Source organism: Dendrobates tinctorius, unplaced genomic scaffold (assembly GCF_039654945.1).
Source record: "Dendrobates tinctorius isolate UK_male_01 unplaced genomic scaffold, ASM3965494v1 ptg000160l, whole genome shotgun sequence".
In the NCBI taxonomy this organism is placed as follows: Eukaryota; Metazoa; Chordata; class Amphibia; order Anura; family Dendrobatidae; genus Dendrobates; species Dendrobates tinctorius.
This window is the reverse complement of record NW_027361827.1, coordinates 25,278,406-25,293,442: the sequence shown is the minus strand read 5'-3', so window position 1 is coordinate 25,293,442 and position 15,037 is coordinate 25,278,406. Positions and strand designations below refer to the sequence as shown.

Sequence of the window (15,037 nt, the reverse complement as noted above, 5' to 3'; positions counted from 1 at the left end):
GGACCTAAAACTAGAATTTGTTCGGCATCCACCGAACTCCTTCCTATTGACTTCTATGAAGTCCCAAACAAAGCAGGAAGCAGTGGAGATGGAGATTGCAGCACTGTTAACTAAGCGTGTTCTGATAGAGGTCCCGGGGGACGAAAAGGGAAGGGGCTTTTATTCTCCCCTATTTTTAGTCCCTAAACCAGATGGCTCTTTTAGGACTATAATAAATTTCAAAAAGCTTAATACATCCTTGAAGCTGAGGCCGTTTAAAATGGAGTCAATAAATTCAGCAATATAACTCTTGTTCCCTAGGTGCTATATGGCAGTCTTGGACCTAAAGGATGCCTATTACCATCTCCCTATATACCAAGGGCACCAGAAGTTCCTGCGGGTAGCAGTCTGGTTCAAGGGTCGGATTCAACATTTCCAGTTTACGGCAATGCCGTTCGGACTATCTATGGCTCCTCGGGTGTTTACCAAATTGATGCTAGAGTTCATGTCATATATAAGGCTGAATGACACCCTAGTGGTCCCCTACTTGGACGACCTGCTCATAGTAGGGAAATCTGTTTCCCAATGTGAAAGAAGAATAGCTGATATTGTCTCATCCCTACAGACATTAGGCTGGCTAATCAACTGGGAGAAGTCCAGGCTGAAACCGGTAACCTGTCAGAAGTTCCTAGGCCTTCAAGTAGACTCCGTAAGTCAGAAATGCTTTCTACCAGATGCTAAGGCGCAGGCCATCGTTAGTAAAATACGGAACATTACTGGAAAACCCGTAATATCATTGAGACAGGGTATGTCCTTGCTAGGGTCCCTAATATCATGCATTCCAGAGGTGCAATGGGCCCAATTCCACTCCAGAAAATTGCAGTGGGCTATTTTACAGGAGACAGACTGCGGGGGCGGTTGTAAGGGAAGATGTCCCTATCGCCCGAAGTTATTAACTCCCTAGGTTGGTGGTTGGATCCTACCAATTTGTCAAAAGGAGTTCAATGGTGGGTTACTCCCTCTATGGTACTCACCACGGATGCTAGCCCCTCAGGGTGGGGGGCCCACCTGGAGGAAGAGATGGTGCAGGGCCAGTAGCTGGAGCATGAAGCAGAAAGCTCCTCTAATATGAAGGAACTAACAGCAATTTATCTCAATTTCTCCCGCAGCTAAGAGGAACCCATGTGAGGATCCAGTCAGACAATACCACCGCAGTGGCAAATATAAACCGGCAAGGAGGTACGCGATCAGGACCATTGATGTCTATCGCGGAAAAGATCTTGGAGATAGCCGAAGTGCATCTTCACTCCTTATCTGCACTCCACATAAGAGGAGTGGACAATTCTCGAGCAGACTACCTCAGCCGCCAAACCTTATATCAAGGCGAGTGGGTCCTCAGCCGGCACATCTTTGAGATGATAGCGGCAAAATGGGGCAGACCAGAAATAGACCTGTTCGCGACCAGAGCCAACAGGCGTGTAAAAAAGTTTGCTTCTCTCTACAGAGCAGACAACCCAGACATACTAGATGCCCTCCAAGCATCATGGACATTCCGGCAAGCCTATGCATTCCCTCCAATGGTTCTGTTACCAACAGTGGTCAGGAAAATAAGACAAGAAAAGGCGAGGGTCATCATCTTGATAGCCCCGTTTTGGCCCAAGAGGCCGTGGTTTTCATGGCTGAGAGCCATGTCAATAACCGACCCATGGATTCTGGCGCTACACCAGGACCTTCTCTCACAGGGACCCTGCTACCATCCACAGGTCAAAGCCCTGCACCTAGCGGCCTGGAATTTGAAAGGGAACTATTGAAGCAGAGAGGCTTCTCAAAAAACCTGATTAGTACCCTTCTGCAAAGTAGGAAGGAATCTACAACAAGAATATCCACTAAGGTGTGGAGGAAATTCCTGGCCTTTCACCCAGTAAAACTGTCCGGTGAAGTGCCCATTACAGCCATTCTAGAATTCCTTCAGAAGGGCCGAGAATTGAGGCTCTCGGTAAATACTCTAAAGGTCCGTGTATCGGCCCCTGGAGCCTTGTTTATCCACAACGTGGCAGGTAATAGGTGGGTGACCCGGTTTATTTCAGCTTGTCAGCGGACAAAGCCAGTTCATATTCCTCATCTACCAGCATGGAACCTTAGTCTTGTTTTGGATGCCTTTACTCAGGCCCCTTTTGAACCCATAAGTTCAGCATCAATGAAATGCCTCTCTTTAAAAACTGCTATGCTAGTAGCCTTAGTATCAGCTAGAAGAGTAAGTGATCTTCATGCCCTGTTAGTAGACCCCCCCCCCGTTCCTGTCAGTAACACGGGACAGACTGGTATTGAAAACGGACCCGTCCTACCTTCCCAAACGGGCTACTAAGTTTCATAGGTCTCAGGAGATCTGCCTACATTCTTTCTATGAGAACCCAACAACACAGGACGAGGTTAAATATCACACTTTAGACGTAAGAAGAGCTGTGCTAGCCTATTTAGATAGGACCAGTCCCTGGAGGCAGAGTAGGTCTCTTTGTGTCTCCTTCCAGGGTAACAAGAAAGGGGCTAGAGTTACGACAGGCACGCTGTGCAGGTGGATCAGAGATGCGATCACAATGGCATATTCGGCAAAAGGAGAGGACCCTCCACAGGGTATTAAGGCGCACTCTACTAGAGCCATGTCATTCTCCTGGGCGGAGGGGGCGAACGTCCCAATTGAGCAAATATGTAAGGCTGCAACCTGGTCTTCTCAGTCTACCTTTTATAGTCACTATAGACTAGATTTATCCTCTACCGAGGATCTGACTTTTGGTAGATCTGTCCTTAACACAGTGTGCCCTCCCAGGTGATTATCTCTGAAAATCTCTCAGTGGGTGCTGTCGTGGTGAAGAGGAAAAACCGGATTACTTACCGGTAATACTCTTTGGTAGAGTCCACGACAGCACCCGCTCACTTCCCGCCCATAAAATTTTCACAAATGGTTCTCCTTGGTGGTGGAGATTAAAATTAGGATTTAAGATGTTGATAACTTTAGCAAACATAGAAGTATATATGTATAAGGATAAATGAATCGTCTAAACAAATTGACTAAAACGTGTATGGCGGTTCCTCCGTTGTTCTCTGTAATACAAACTGAGGGAGCCCGCCCCATTTATCTCTCTGTAGGTTTCCTGTTCCTAGGGGCGGATCCCATCTCTCAGTGGGTGCTGTCGTGGACTCTACAAAAGAGTATTACCGGTAAGTAATCCGTGTTTTTTTTTTTGTTAACTTGTGGCATGGGAGGCTAGAAGCTGCCACAACTCAAATCGCCTCTGCTACATAAAGGCGATGCCCAGATCGCCTCTATGTAGCAGATTTACTGCATTGCTTTGAGTGCCGACCACAGGGAGGCACTAACAGCAATCCGGTATCAACAACCATAGAGGTCTCAAGGAGACCTGGTTGTCATGCCGACGAACCGATGACCCCTGATCACGTGACGGGGGTCACCGATGAGCACATTTCCGGCCGGCTGGCCCGGAGCGCTTGTTAAATGCTGCTGTCAGAGTTTGACAGCAGCATTTAACTAGTTAAGGCTAGTTTCACACTAGCGCTTTTGAGCGCAGCGACGGCCTGCGCACTGCCGCCGCTAAGCCCCGCCCCCTGCCGCGCCTCCGCCGGTAGCTCCGCCTACCGGCGCATGACGCTGCATGCGTCCTGCGTCCCCTATCTTTGTCACTGGGGGCGCAGGCCGTGCGCAGTATGCGTTTGGCGGCGCATGCGCCTTTTTGACAGTGCACCGAGCGCAACCAAACTGCAGCAGGTTGCATTTGGCGCAGGTCGGCGCACCGTCAAAAGGACGCATGCGCCGCGAAACGCATACTGCGCACGGCCTGCGCCCCCATTGATAAAGCTAGGAGATGCAGGACGCATGCAGCGTCATGCGCCGGTAGGCGGAGCTACCGGCTGAGGCGCGGCAGGGGGCGGGGCTTAGCGGCGGCCGTGCGCAGGCCGTCGCTGCGCTCAAAAGCGCTAGTGTGAAACTAGCCTAATAGCCATGGGTGTATCGCGATTCCACCAGCGGCTATTGCAGGCACATGTCAGCTGTTCAAAAAAGCTGAGATGTCCTGGCTTTGAGGTTGGCTCACCGCCGGAGCCCACATCAAAGCGGGGGTGCTGCCATCGGATGTGCAAATGTTCTTGTAAAATCAGTCAGTGCCGCTCCCTGGTGGCTCAGTCTCCAGTGCTTCTCTCCAGTCCCCTGAACTCATTTAAGGGCTCCTTCAGGTGAGCATGGTTCGTGAAGGTGTATCGAATGTTGATCCCTGTAACAGAAAAGGAACTAAAAAATGACTTGTGGTAAACGAATGCATCAAGATGCTTAAAACAAGGCTATGTTCACACAGTGCTTTTGATACTTTTTTTTTCTTTAGCCAAATCCTGCTCTCTTGGCAGTAACTGTCGGCTTTCAGAACGCTAATTTTTCAGCGTTTTCACAGCTTTCTTAAAGGAAACCTGTCGCCAGGTTTGGGCGATATGAGATGTGGCCACCGCCTTTCAGGGCTGATATACAGCATTCAGTAATGCTGTATATAAGCCCCCAACACGACCTGGAAGAGAAAAAAAAAAACAACTTTTATTACACTCTCCTGCAAGGCGGGCCAATCCGAGTGGCGTCGTTCTTCTTGGTCTGGCACCTCTCTTCTTCTTGCGATGCTGCTCCTGCGCAGGCGTTCTTGTCTGCCCTGTTGAGGGCAAAACAAAGTACTGCAGTGCACAGTCGCCAGAAAACGTCAGAGGTCCAGCGCCTGCACACTGCAGCACTTTGCTCTGCCCTCAACATGCCAGATAAGTACGTCTGCGCAGGAGTGCGATGCTGAGGAGACTGTGGATGACGCAGAGACACGTCATCCACACGAACCAAGAAGGAGGGCAGCATTGCAAGAAGATGGGAGGTGCAGGACCGAGACTAGCACCACCCCTTGGATCGGATCGCAGGTGAGTATAATAAGTTTTTTCCTCTCTTACAGGTCTGGTTGGGGCAGATATACAGCATTATAGAATGTACCATATTTTTCAGACTATGACTCATCGGACCATAAGACGCACCCCAAATTTTGGGGTGGTAATTAGCAGAAAAAAGATTTTTATAAGATGGGGGGTTTGTCTTATTGTCCCAGTTTAAGGTATCTTGCCTAAGGGCCGGTGGTGGTAGAGCGGGGTCACAGGAGGGATGGTCCCTTCCTCAGGAAGCCGGCGGCAGCAGAAGTGAGGCAATGCTCCAGCCTGGGGTGCGATGCTGTGGGTCCTGTGTCGGCGGTGAGGCAGAGCATAGAGCAGGGTCCCTTCCTCAGGATGGCGGCAGCAGAAATGTGGCGACGCTGTGTCCCGGTGTCCATGACGAGCAGAGCCGAGTGCATCACTGGTTTCTCAGCGGCCATCTTCCTGAGGCTGCATGTGCGCAGATTGAGATCTCGGCGGCCCTCAGCTTCAGGAAAATGGCCGCCGAGATCGTCCATTTTCCTGAAGCCGAGGGCCGCAGAGATCTCAATCTGCGCACACGCAGCCTCAGGAAGATGGCCGCCGAGAAACCAGTGATGCACTCTGCTTCAAGAACATGGCCGCGCCGCAGGGAAACCAGTGATGCACTCGGCTCTGATCGTCGTGGACACCGGGCCACGGCGTCGCCACATTTCTCCCGGCGGCATCCTGAGGAAGGGACCCTACTCGGGTGCACTCCGCAATGCTGACACTGAGCCACATCTCTGCCGATTCTGCTGCTACACCTTCCGCAACCCCCCGGTAAGCCTGCGTTCGGACTATAAGACGCAACCCCCCCCATTTTCCTCCCAAATTTTTTTGGGAAAAAGTGTCATATAGTCTGAAAAATACAGTATATCACCACTGAAAGGCGGTGTGCAGAACTGAAATCTGCTTAACCGGATGACAGGTTCACTTTAAGTATTTTTTGGGGGTGTGGATTACATGTGTGCTTTATCTACAGTACTTTCGGTGTGCTCGGAGATTTAGTTTTTGTGTCGCCGCAGCTGCATGATTTACATGTGGGGATTGCCTGTTTGTTAGGAAAATCCCCACATGTACTGTATTCAGGCTGTCTAGCAGCCACAAATTATGCAGCTGCGGTGACACAAACTAAATCTCCGAGCAAGCCCAAACTACTCGGGAAACCACCCAAGCATGCTCGGGAAAACTGACAAGTAATTAATGAGCATACTAGCTCATCACTAATAGTTTTATTCTTAAAATGGAGTGTTTGCTTTTTTTTTTTTGGGGGGGGGGTGAAAAAACATTTTGGGTACATGCCCATGATCAGGAATAGCAGCTTTTTGGACTGCCTCGTTCTACATACACACTTGTCTTAGAACTATGTGGATTTAATGTCAGTCTATTCGGGGAAAGTATGCAGTCTCCTCTACAGAAATTGACATGCGGTGGCTTGGAAACCCTCACCGCAGGTCAGTTTACGCAGCGTTAAAAAAAAAAGCACAGCGGGCATGAGATTTCTATAAATCCCACCTACTGTGCTTGTACTCGCGAGATTTCGCCGACGCCATTTTGGATCCCGACGGCATCCACGCCGGCGACATGTTCCTGCGGCGACGCCATCTTGAATATCGCGGGATTTCGCGAAAACAGCATTTTTCTGGGGAAAAACATTTTTTTTTTTTTTTTTTTTTTTTTTTTTCATTTTCACAAAAACTATGTAAAATTTCTGTGAAGCACCCTTTTGGGGGTTTTCCACTGTTAAGGCACATCAGAGGCTCTCAAAATGGGACTTGACACCCACAGGCCATTCCATCAAAGTCTGTGTTCCAATTTAAAAGTCAATAAGGTTGGGGTAACTGGGGAGCGCTAGGCGAGCGGTCTATTAGGATTGAATGTAGAAAGGAGATCCACCTCAGCTCGAGCCGTATGCCTCCAACAGAGGATAAGTGAAGTAGACAAAATATACGGTCAGCAGAGTGCTAGGAACACCAGGACAAGGTTTGTTTTTCTTTAGCCTGCAACGCGTTTCGACGGTGACAGTCTTCATCAGGTGTCAGTTTTTCCAATTTGTCACTCCTTCCTTTCTGATACCTGCCGTGTTCCCAAACAGTAGTTTTCCCCCATATATGGGGTATCTGTGTACTCAGAAGAAATTGCACAACAAATTTTGGGGTCAATTTTCTCCTGTTACCCTTGTGAACATAAAAAAAAATGTGGCTAAACTAACATTTTGTGGAAAAAATGTAGAGCTGTAAAAAAAAAAAAAAAAACACTATATACACCTCTGTAAATTCAGTGAAGCACATGGAGGTTCAAGGTGCTCATCACATATCTAGATACAGTGGGGGAAAAAAGTATTTAGTCAGCCACCAATTGTGCAAGTGCACCCACGTAAAGAGATGAGACAGGCCTGTAATTGACATAATTGGTAGACCACAGCTATGAGAGTCAAAATGAGAAAACATATCCAGAAAATCACCTTATCTGATTGGCACCTTTTATTTTGCAAATTATGGTGGAAAATAAGTATTTGGTCATTAACAAAAGTTCATCTCAATATTTTGTTATATATCCTTTGTTGGCAATGACAGAGGTCAAACGTTTTCTGTAAGTTTTGGCACACGCTGTTGGTGGCATGTTGGCCCATTCCTCCATGCAGATCTCTAGAGCAGTGATGTTTTGGGCCTGTCGCTGGGCAATACGGACTTCCAAATCTCTCCAAAGGTTTTCAATGGGGTTGAGATCTGGAGACTGGCTAGTCCACTCCAGGACCTTCACATGCTTCTTACAAAGCCACTCCTTTGTTGCCCTGGCGATGTGCTTGGGATCATTATCATGCTGAAACACTCATCCACGTTTCATACTCAGTGCCCTTGCTGATGGAAGGAGGTTTGCATTCAAAATCTCGTGATACATGGCTCCATTCATTCTTTCATGTACATGGATCAGCCATCCTGGTCCCTTTGCAGAGAAACAGCCCAAAAGCATGATGTTGCCACCCCATGCCTCATAGTTAGGTATGGTGTTCTTTGGATGCAACTCAGCATTCTGTCTCCTCCAAACACAACAAGTTTTGTCTCTTCCAAACAGTTCTACTTTGGTTTCATCAGACCATATGACATTCTCACAATACTTTTCTGGATAATCCAAATGCTCTCTAGCAAACTTCAGACCGACTTGGACATGTACTGGCTTAAGCAGATGACACGTCTGGCACTGCAGAATTAAGGGCCTTTTACACATAGCGACATCGCTAGCAATATCGCTAAAACGTCACCGATTTTGTGAAGCAACAGTGATATCGCTAGCAATCTTGCTTTGTGTGACACGTACCTGCGACCGGCCCCCCCGCTGGATATCGCTGATTGCGCTCGAATGTCCTGGGCCATTTTCTCCTCGTTGGCGTCCCGCTGGCCCCGACTAGCGACGCATGGACGCAAGCGGAAGTCGTCATCATCACTGCGGTGTGACAGGTAAGAGCGACCTCCGACGGATCGCTTATCGCTGCTGCGTCGCTGGTGAGATCTGCTTGTTTGGCAGCTCACTAGAGACCATTTAGCGATGCACCAGCGATCCTGGCCAGGTTGTATCGTTGTCGGGATCGCTGGTGCATCTCTAAATGTAACGGGACCCTAAGTCCCTCATGGCTTAGTGCGTTACTGATGGTAGCCTTTGTTACGGTGGTCCCAGCTCTATGCAGGTCATTCACCGTGTGGTTCTGGGATTTTTGCCCACCGTTCTTGTGATCATTTTGACCCCACGGGGTGAGATCTTGCGTGGAGCCCCAGTTCGAGGGAGATTATCAGTAGTCTTGTATGTCTTCCATTTTCTAATTATTGCTCGCACAGTTGATTTCATCACACCAAGCTGCTTGCCTATTGCAGATTCAGTCTTCCCAACCTGGTGCAGGGCTACAATTTTGTTTCTGGTGTCCTTCGACAGTTCTTTGGTCTTCACCATAGTGGAGTTTGGACCGTGACTGTTTCAGGTTGTGGACAGGTGTCTTTTATACTGATAACAAGTTCAAACAGGTGCCATTACTACAGGTAATGAGTGGAGGACAGAGGAGCCTCTTGAAGAAGTTATAGGTCTGTGAGAGCCAGAAATCTTGCATGTTTTTAGGTGACCAAATACTTATTTTCTGCCATAATTTGAAAAATAAATCTTGCCAAATCAGACAAGGTGATCTTCTGGATTTGTTTTCTCATTTTGACTCTCATACTTGTGGTCTACCTATGATGTCAATTACAGGCCTCTCTCCACTTTTTAAGTGGGAGAACTTGCACAGTTGGCAGCTGACTAAAAACTTTTTTCCCCACTGTACATTCCTTGAGGGGTCTAGTTTTCAAAGTGGGGTCAGATGTGGGGGGTTTCCAAGGTCTAGGCACATCAGGGGCTTTCCAAACGCGACGTTTGGTAATTATTCTGGCAAATTTTTGCATACAAACAGTCAAATGGAGCTTCTCCCCTTTCAAGCCCTGCTGTGCGCTAAAACAGTAGTTTTCCTCCGCATATTGGGTATCTGCGAAGTTGCACAACAAATTTTGGGGTCCATTTTCCCCTGTTACACTTGCGAAAAATAAAAAAATTGGTCTAAATTTTGTTGCGGGGGGAAAAAAGTTAAATGTTCTCTTTTTTATGTTCTTGAATGTGGCTTTCAGCACCTTGAGGGGTGCAGTTTTTTAGAATGGTGTCACTTTTCAGTATCTTCTGTCATATATTTACCCCTCCAAAGTCACTTCAAATGTGATATGGTCCCTAAAATTGTGCTGATGTAGACATGTGGGAAATGTTAGTTATTAACTATTTTGTGTGACATAACGCTCTAATTTAAGGACATAATAGTTAAGTGTGAAAATGTCAAAATGTTTGCTAAATTTTTTTCTTTGTCCCCCTTCCATAAATATAAACACCAGACTTATCGAAGAAATTTTACCACTATCATGAAGTACAATCTCAGAATCTGTGGGATCATCAGTTGAAGTATTTTTAGTGTTATTCCCTTATAAAGTGACAGTGGTCAGAATTGTAAAATTTGGCCTGATCATGAAGGTGAAAACAGGCTTGGGGGTGAAGGGGTTAAAGTTCTAAGAAACCATTATTTAAAAAAAAAATTAAATGCAGGTCTACACAGGTGCTCTAGGTACAAAGCTGTAGTGAATTATTGAAACTTGTTCCTGTATTTGTGGACTGGGCTGCTTATCTTACTATTTTTGTTTTCCATTGTTTTTATCTTTAGCAAAAATGTTTGAGTCTGAGAAAGAGCTTGTTGCCAAGATGCTGCGGGCCGTCCTGCAGTCCAACAAACATGGTGTAGCCTTGCATCGTTTACAAAGCGAATATAAAGCTCTTACTGGTGAATGGATTCCTTTCAAGGAAATGGGTTTTTATGCACTTGATACATACCTGAAAAGTATTCCAACTGTAGTAAGGATGGATATCGGGAGAGTTGGCGAGGTAATATTTATTATTATTGTGCTATTTTACACTGCATCTCATGCAGGGTGAGTAATAAAAAAAAAATCGAAATCAGTTTTTGTTTTTTTTTCTTGTGAACCCTCCTAATTTTTTTTTTTCAATTTAGTGCAAGTATATCAAAATGCTTGATGATCTGTTTTCTATGGTTTTCTGGCTCGCATGACCTGAAAATAGACTTATTAGCTCACACAAGGGTTTAGGTGTTGAGTGAACATCCATTTCTCAATAAAAGTGTATAGAGCCTTGTTTTGGTAGCGTGTTTTTGGGACTATAAGATCGACTCCAAGTTTTCAGATGGAAAATGGGGGAAATAAATTAATGCTTAAATGGGGGTCCATATTACAGTCCTGAATTCATTTTACCCGGGGGGATCGACAGCTCTGGTAGCAGCAGGAGTCAGGCGATTCTTCTGCTGGTCCAATGCTGTAGGGTGTTTTCGCACCCGTGCGGTGGTGCTCGGTGGTGTGGGGGGCTCCAACAACATTTTTCTGATGTTGACGCTGCGGAATGATGGTGTGGGGGGCTCCAGTGACATTTTCTGATGTCCGACGCTGCAGGGCGATGGTGTCGGGGGCTCTGGCGACATTTTTTGAAAGCCCAGTGCCCCCACACTTCTATTGCCTCTACGCTATGGCCGCCGCCGGAGGCAGCGCTTGCGCAGATTGAGATCTTTGCAACGAGATCTCATCCTGAGATCTTGGAAGACGAGATCTCAATCTGTGCGTGTGCCGCCTCTGGCATCCATTTTCCAGGAGGCTACAGCATCGAGGCAATAGAATTGCGGGGCTCCAAGCTTTCAGAAAACGTCGCCAGTGCCTCACTGCACCACCGAGCACCGTCACCGCCGCACAATCATTGCCCTGAAGCGTCTGAGTAGAACCACCAGAAGAATCACCTGACTCCTGCTGTCACCCCCGCTAAGTGTAAGTACCGTACACTCCGACTATGAGATGCACCCCCCTTTCCCCCAAAAAATTTTTTGGGAAAAAAAAGTGCGTCTTATAGTCCGAAAAATACGATATATTACAAAGGAATCGCATCCCCACACTGTGTGCTCAGGAAAAGCTGAAGAACGGTGTTGTGGGACTTTTCTTACCTTCCCTGGGTCTGGCGTGGTCTCCGATGCCACACCATTCTGATTGTTTGGCTAAACAGGTGATGTCATAACTAATCAGGGAGCTCAGCAGCTTGTGCCGTCTCTATAGTGGCAGAGTTGCTGAGCTCAGTGGCTGCAGCACTACAGACAGCAGGGAGGAATAGTATATAAATTGCCAGTGCAAATAAGTTCAAGAAGCCCAAAAATGCAAATTAGCAGAGGTATGGTAATCCCCTAGTGAGGTGTGAATAACACTTCGCTAATCCGTAATAAGGTCATAACCCCATAATACCGAAACATGCTACTGCGCAAGCCCCGCTGCCGGCGCCATTTTGTTGTGTACATTTTTTTGGCTGTAGCATCAAGGAGCCGGTGGCAACGCTTACGCAGAAGCATCTAGCGGAACGCGATAGATATTACTGCGCAGGCGCTCCCGACAGCACCATATCGATGTTTGTTTTTTTTTTCTTTGAAACACTGGAAGATAATAGGCACTAACCGATAAGATAGACTGCGCAGGTGCCACCATTTTGATTAAGTGACATTACACACATAGTATATTCATTATGCAAACTAGGGGGCATGTCAGTGAGGGATCAGTGATCTGTCAGCAGTCTGTATTATGAATATCTAATCAGAGCACCACATGCACCAACCCCGCCTTAGGGCACGAGAATCTCATTAACACAAAACTGAAAATAAAGAGTAAGGAATAACAACAAGACGGATTTCATCAACCAAGGTATCTTTTTATTTGGTATAACGGCGCCGACCTGACAATGTGTAGGTTACTATGCACGATTCTGTTGACAGGTTCCCTTTAATTCTAAAACCACATAGCTGACTAGGTACAGTCTTGTCCAAAAGTGTTGGCACCCTTGAAATTGTTCCAGAAATGAAATGTTTCTCCCAGAAAATAATTACAATTACACATTTTGTTATACAGACGTTTATTTTCTTTGTGTGTATTGGAGCAAAAGAAAAAAATAGAAAAAATACAAATTGGACATAATTTCACACAACCCCAAAATCGACTGGACATGTTTGGTGGCACACCCTTTGGAATAAATAACCTAAAATCAATCGCTTCTTACATCTCAAGTGGAATTTTGGACCACTCTCTTCTTTCGCAAACTGCTCCAGGCCTCTATTTCAAGGGTGGGTGCCTTCTCCCAACAGTAATTAAGATCTCTTCACAAGTGTTCAATGGGATTTAGAACCAGACTCATTGCTGGCCACTCCAGAATTCTCAAGTATGTTTGTGGTTATTCTCCTGTTGTAAGACCCAAAATCTCAGACTCAAACCCAGCTTTCTGACACTGAGCACTGCATTGCGACCCAAAATTCTTTGTTAATCTTCAGACTTCATGATGCCTTGCATGCACTCAAGACACCCAGTGCCAGAAGCTGCAAAACAACTCAAAAACATCTTGGAACCCCCACCATACTTGACTGTAGGTACTGTATTTTCTTTGTAGGCCTCATTCTGTTTTCAGTAAACGGTTGAATGATATGCTTTACCAAAATGCTCTATCTTGGTTTCTCTCTCACCCATGACAGCACCACGGAGATAGGGGATCCGCCCTTCAGGGACAGGAACCTACAGATAAAAAGGGCTGTACCTCTCCTCCGCCTTCAGTTGGGTTCCTGTCCCTGACGGGTGACCCACAGGACGGCGGTACCTGTGTGGGAGTCCAGATCCGGGGCCGACCTGTCTGAAGGACGGCAGCGGGGAGGCCCCTGTCACGGCGGGTGCGGTGCCCGAAGCCGCCACCTCTGGGGCCGATGCGGGCTGCCAGGTGAGCGGGGGGAGAAGTCAGAGCCGCCGCTCTGGAAAGGAGGTCGGGGCTCGTGGGGACCCGGAAAATTTGCGGGCAGCCCCATGGTACAGAGGTGTCCCAAAATGGCCGCTGCCCCGGAAATTGAAACCGGCTTCCGGGAACCGGCGCATGCGCAGGAGAGCTCTTCCCGGCAGACGCGGTGCAGGATGGGAGCCATACGCCGGGAAATTTAAAATGGTGGCGCTGGAAACACTCCTGGCTGGAAGCGTCCTGAGCAATGGGGGATAGCGACCAGCAACAGGAGCAGCAAGCCAGGCAACAGCTTAAGCAGCAGCAGCACCACCATCATCGCCAAAAAGAATGGAACAGAAGCATTGGCCGTTCCAGCAGTCACTCCACGCAGCGCAGCACGTCAGCTGCAAGGAGCAAATCGCCACCGGGAGAGCAACCTGTACAGGACTTGACTCCGTCTCCCGAATCGGTACCTGCAGCCGTGTACTTTTGGGTGAGTGATCTTCGTGAATGTTCACCATTGTAATAGAATTCCTTTCCCTTATTAGGGAAAGAAGAAGGGGAAAAAGAACAGGGAATGTCCCACTTGTACTAGACCCCTAACTATATCTTGGGAGAAAAAACTCTGTGAATCTTGTACGAAAGAAGTCCTCTGTCAGGAAACCCTGGATTTCGCCTCTGACCTAAGAGCCGCGATCAAATCGGAGGTTCAGAGTGCCCTTATATCCCTTAAGCACAGGGACAAAACAAAAAAGAAAGATATGATAGCGACCTCCCAGTCGGATTCTTTGACGTTGGGAGAAATCACCTCTAAAACCTCGGAATCCGGCTCCTCAGATGAGGAAACGGGGGGGGCGTCACTGTTTTCCCCTAGAAGAGGTAGACAAACTAGTGAAAACTGTAAGGTCTACCAGGGCTGTGGAGTCTGAGCTCATTTTGGTGGAGTCGGTATAAAATGGTCCGACTCCTAAAATATATAATAAATTGGTTACAGTTATTCAATGCAGAATGTGCTGAATATTTTTTCATAGGAATTTGGGAAAGTTATGAAATGTCCTATAAATGGCTGTTCTATTCCTCATCTAAGGCTACATTCACACACAGCGTTTTTGCTGCGTTTTTTGAGGATACGTTTTTCAGCTGCAAAAGCAGATCAGCTTTTTAAAAAACCGTATCACCTGAAAGGTTTTTGAGCTCATAGATAATGTTTTCAATAGCAAAAGCAGATTAGAAATCTGCCCTATCTATCCATTTATTCATATCTGTCTATCCATATCTTATCTGTACCAAAAAGAATGAAAGCCGGGTAGCACACAGACAAACACTCCTTTTTTTTTTTTAGCACCAGTCAGGTACACCTCATAGCTGCCCAAAAGGACGCCCAGGACAGGCATTGCTCGTCTTCAGTAACACATCAACATCAATTTATAGTTGGAATAATTAGACTGCATTCACCACATCTTAAGGTGCAGGCTTTATTTTCAAGTGTAGGGGTGTGCAGTATAAGGCTCTGCAGCAGCTGAGGTGTGCAGTATGAGGTTCTGCCCCCCCCCCCCCCAGTTTTGATCTTGGCTAAAGCCGATTCTTATAGATATGGCGAATCCTCAGGTAACCCTAAATGAAGGTCAATGGACACAGGTGGCTGAATTGAAGGAATTGCTTAATCACCTATTTACCGTGACTAAAAAATTACAAGCTGAGGATTTAACTCCTGGCATTTTCATAA

The 15,037-nt window shown here is 46.9% G+C and overlaps 1 protein-coding gene across 2 annotated transcripts in view; it reads left to right on the top strand.

The window, feature by feature from the left end:
- Window positions 1–15,037, top strand: part of TDRD7 (tudor domain containing 7) — a 121,429-nt gene that overhangs the window by 10,060 nt on the left and 96,332 nt on the right. For both annotated transcript variants that reach the window (XM_073549740.1, XM_073549739.1), the window contains exon 2: window positions 10,184–10,401. In XM_073549740.1, the coding sequence (XP_073405841.1) occupies window positions 10,184–10,401 (218 nt within the window). The remainder of the gene's footprint in view (window positions 1–10,183; window positions 10,402–15,037) is intronic.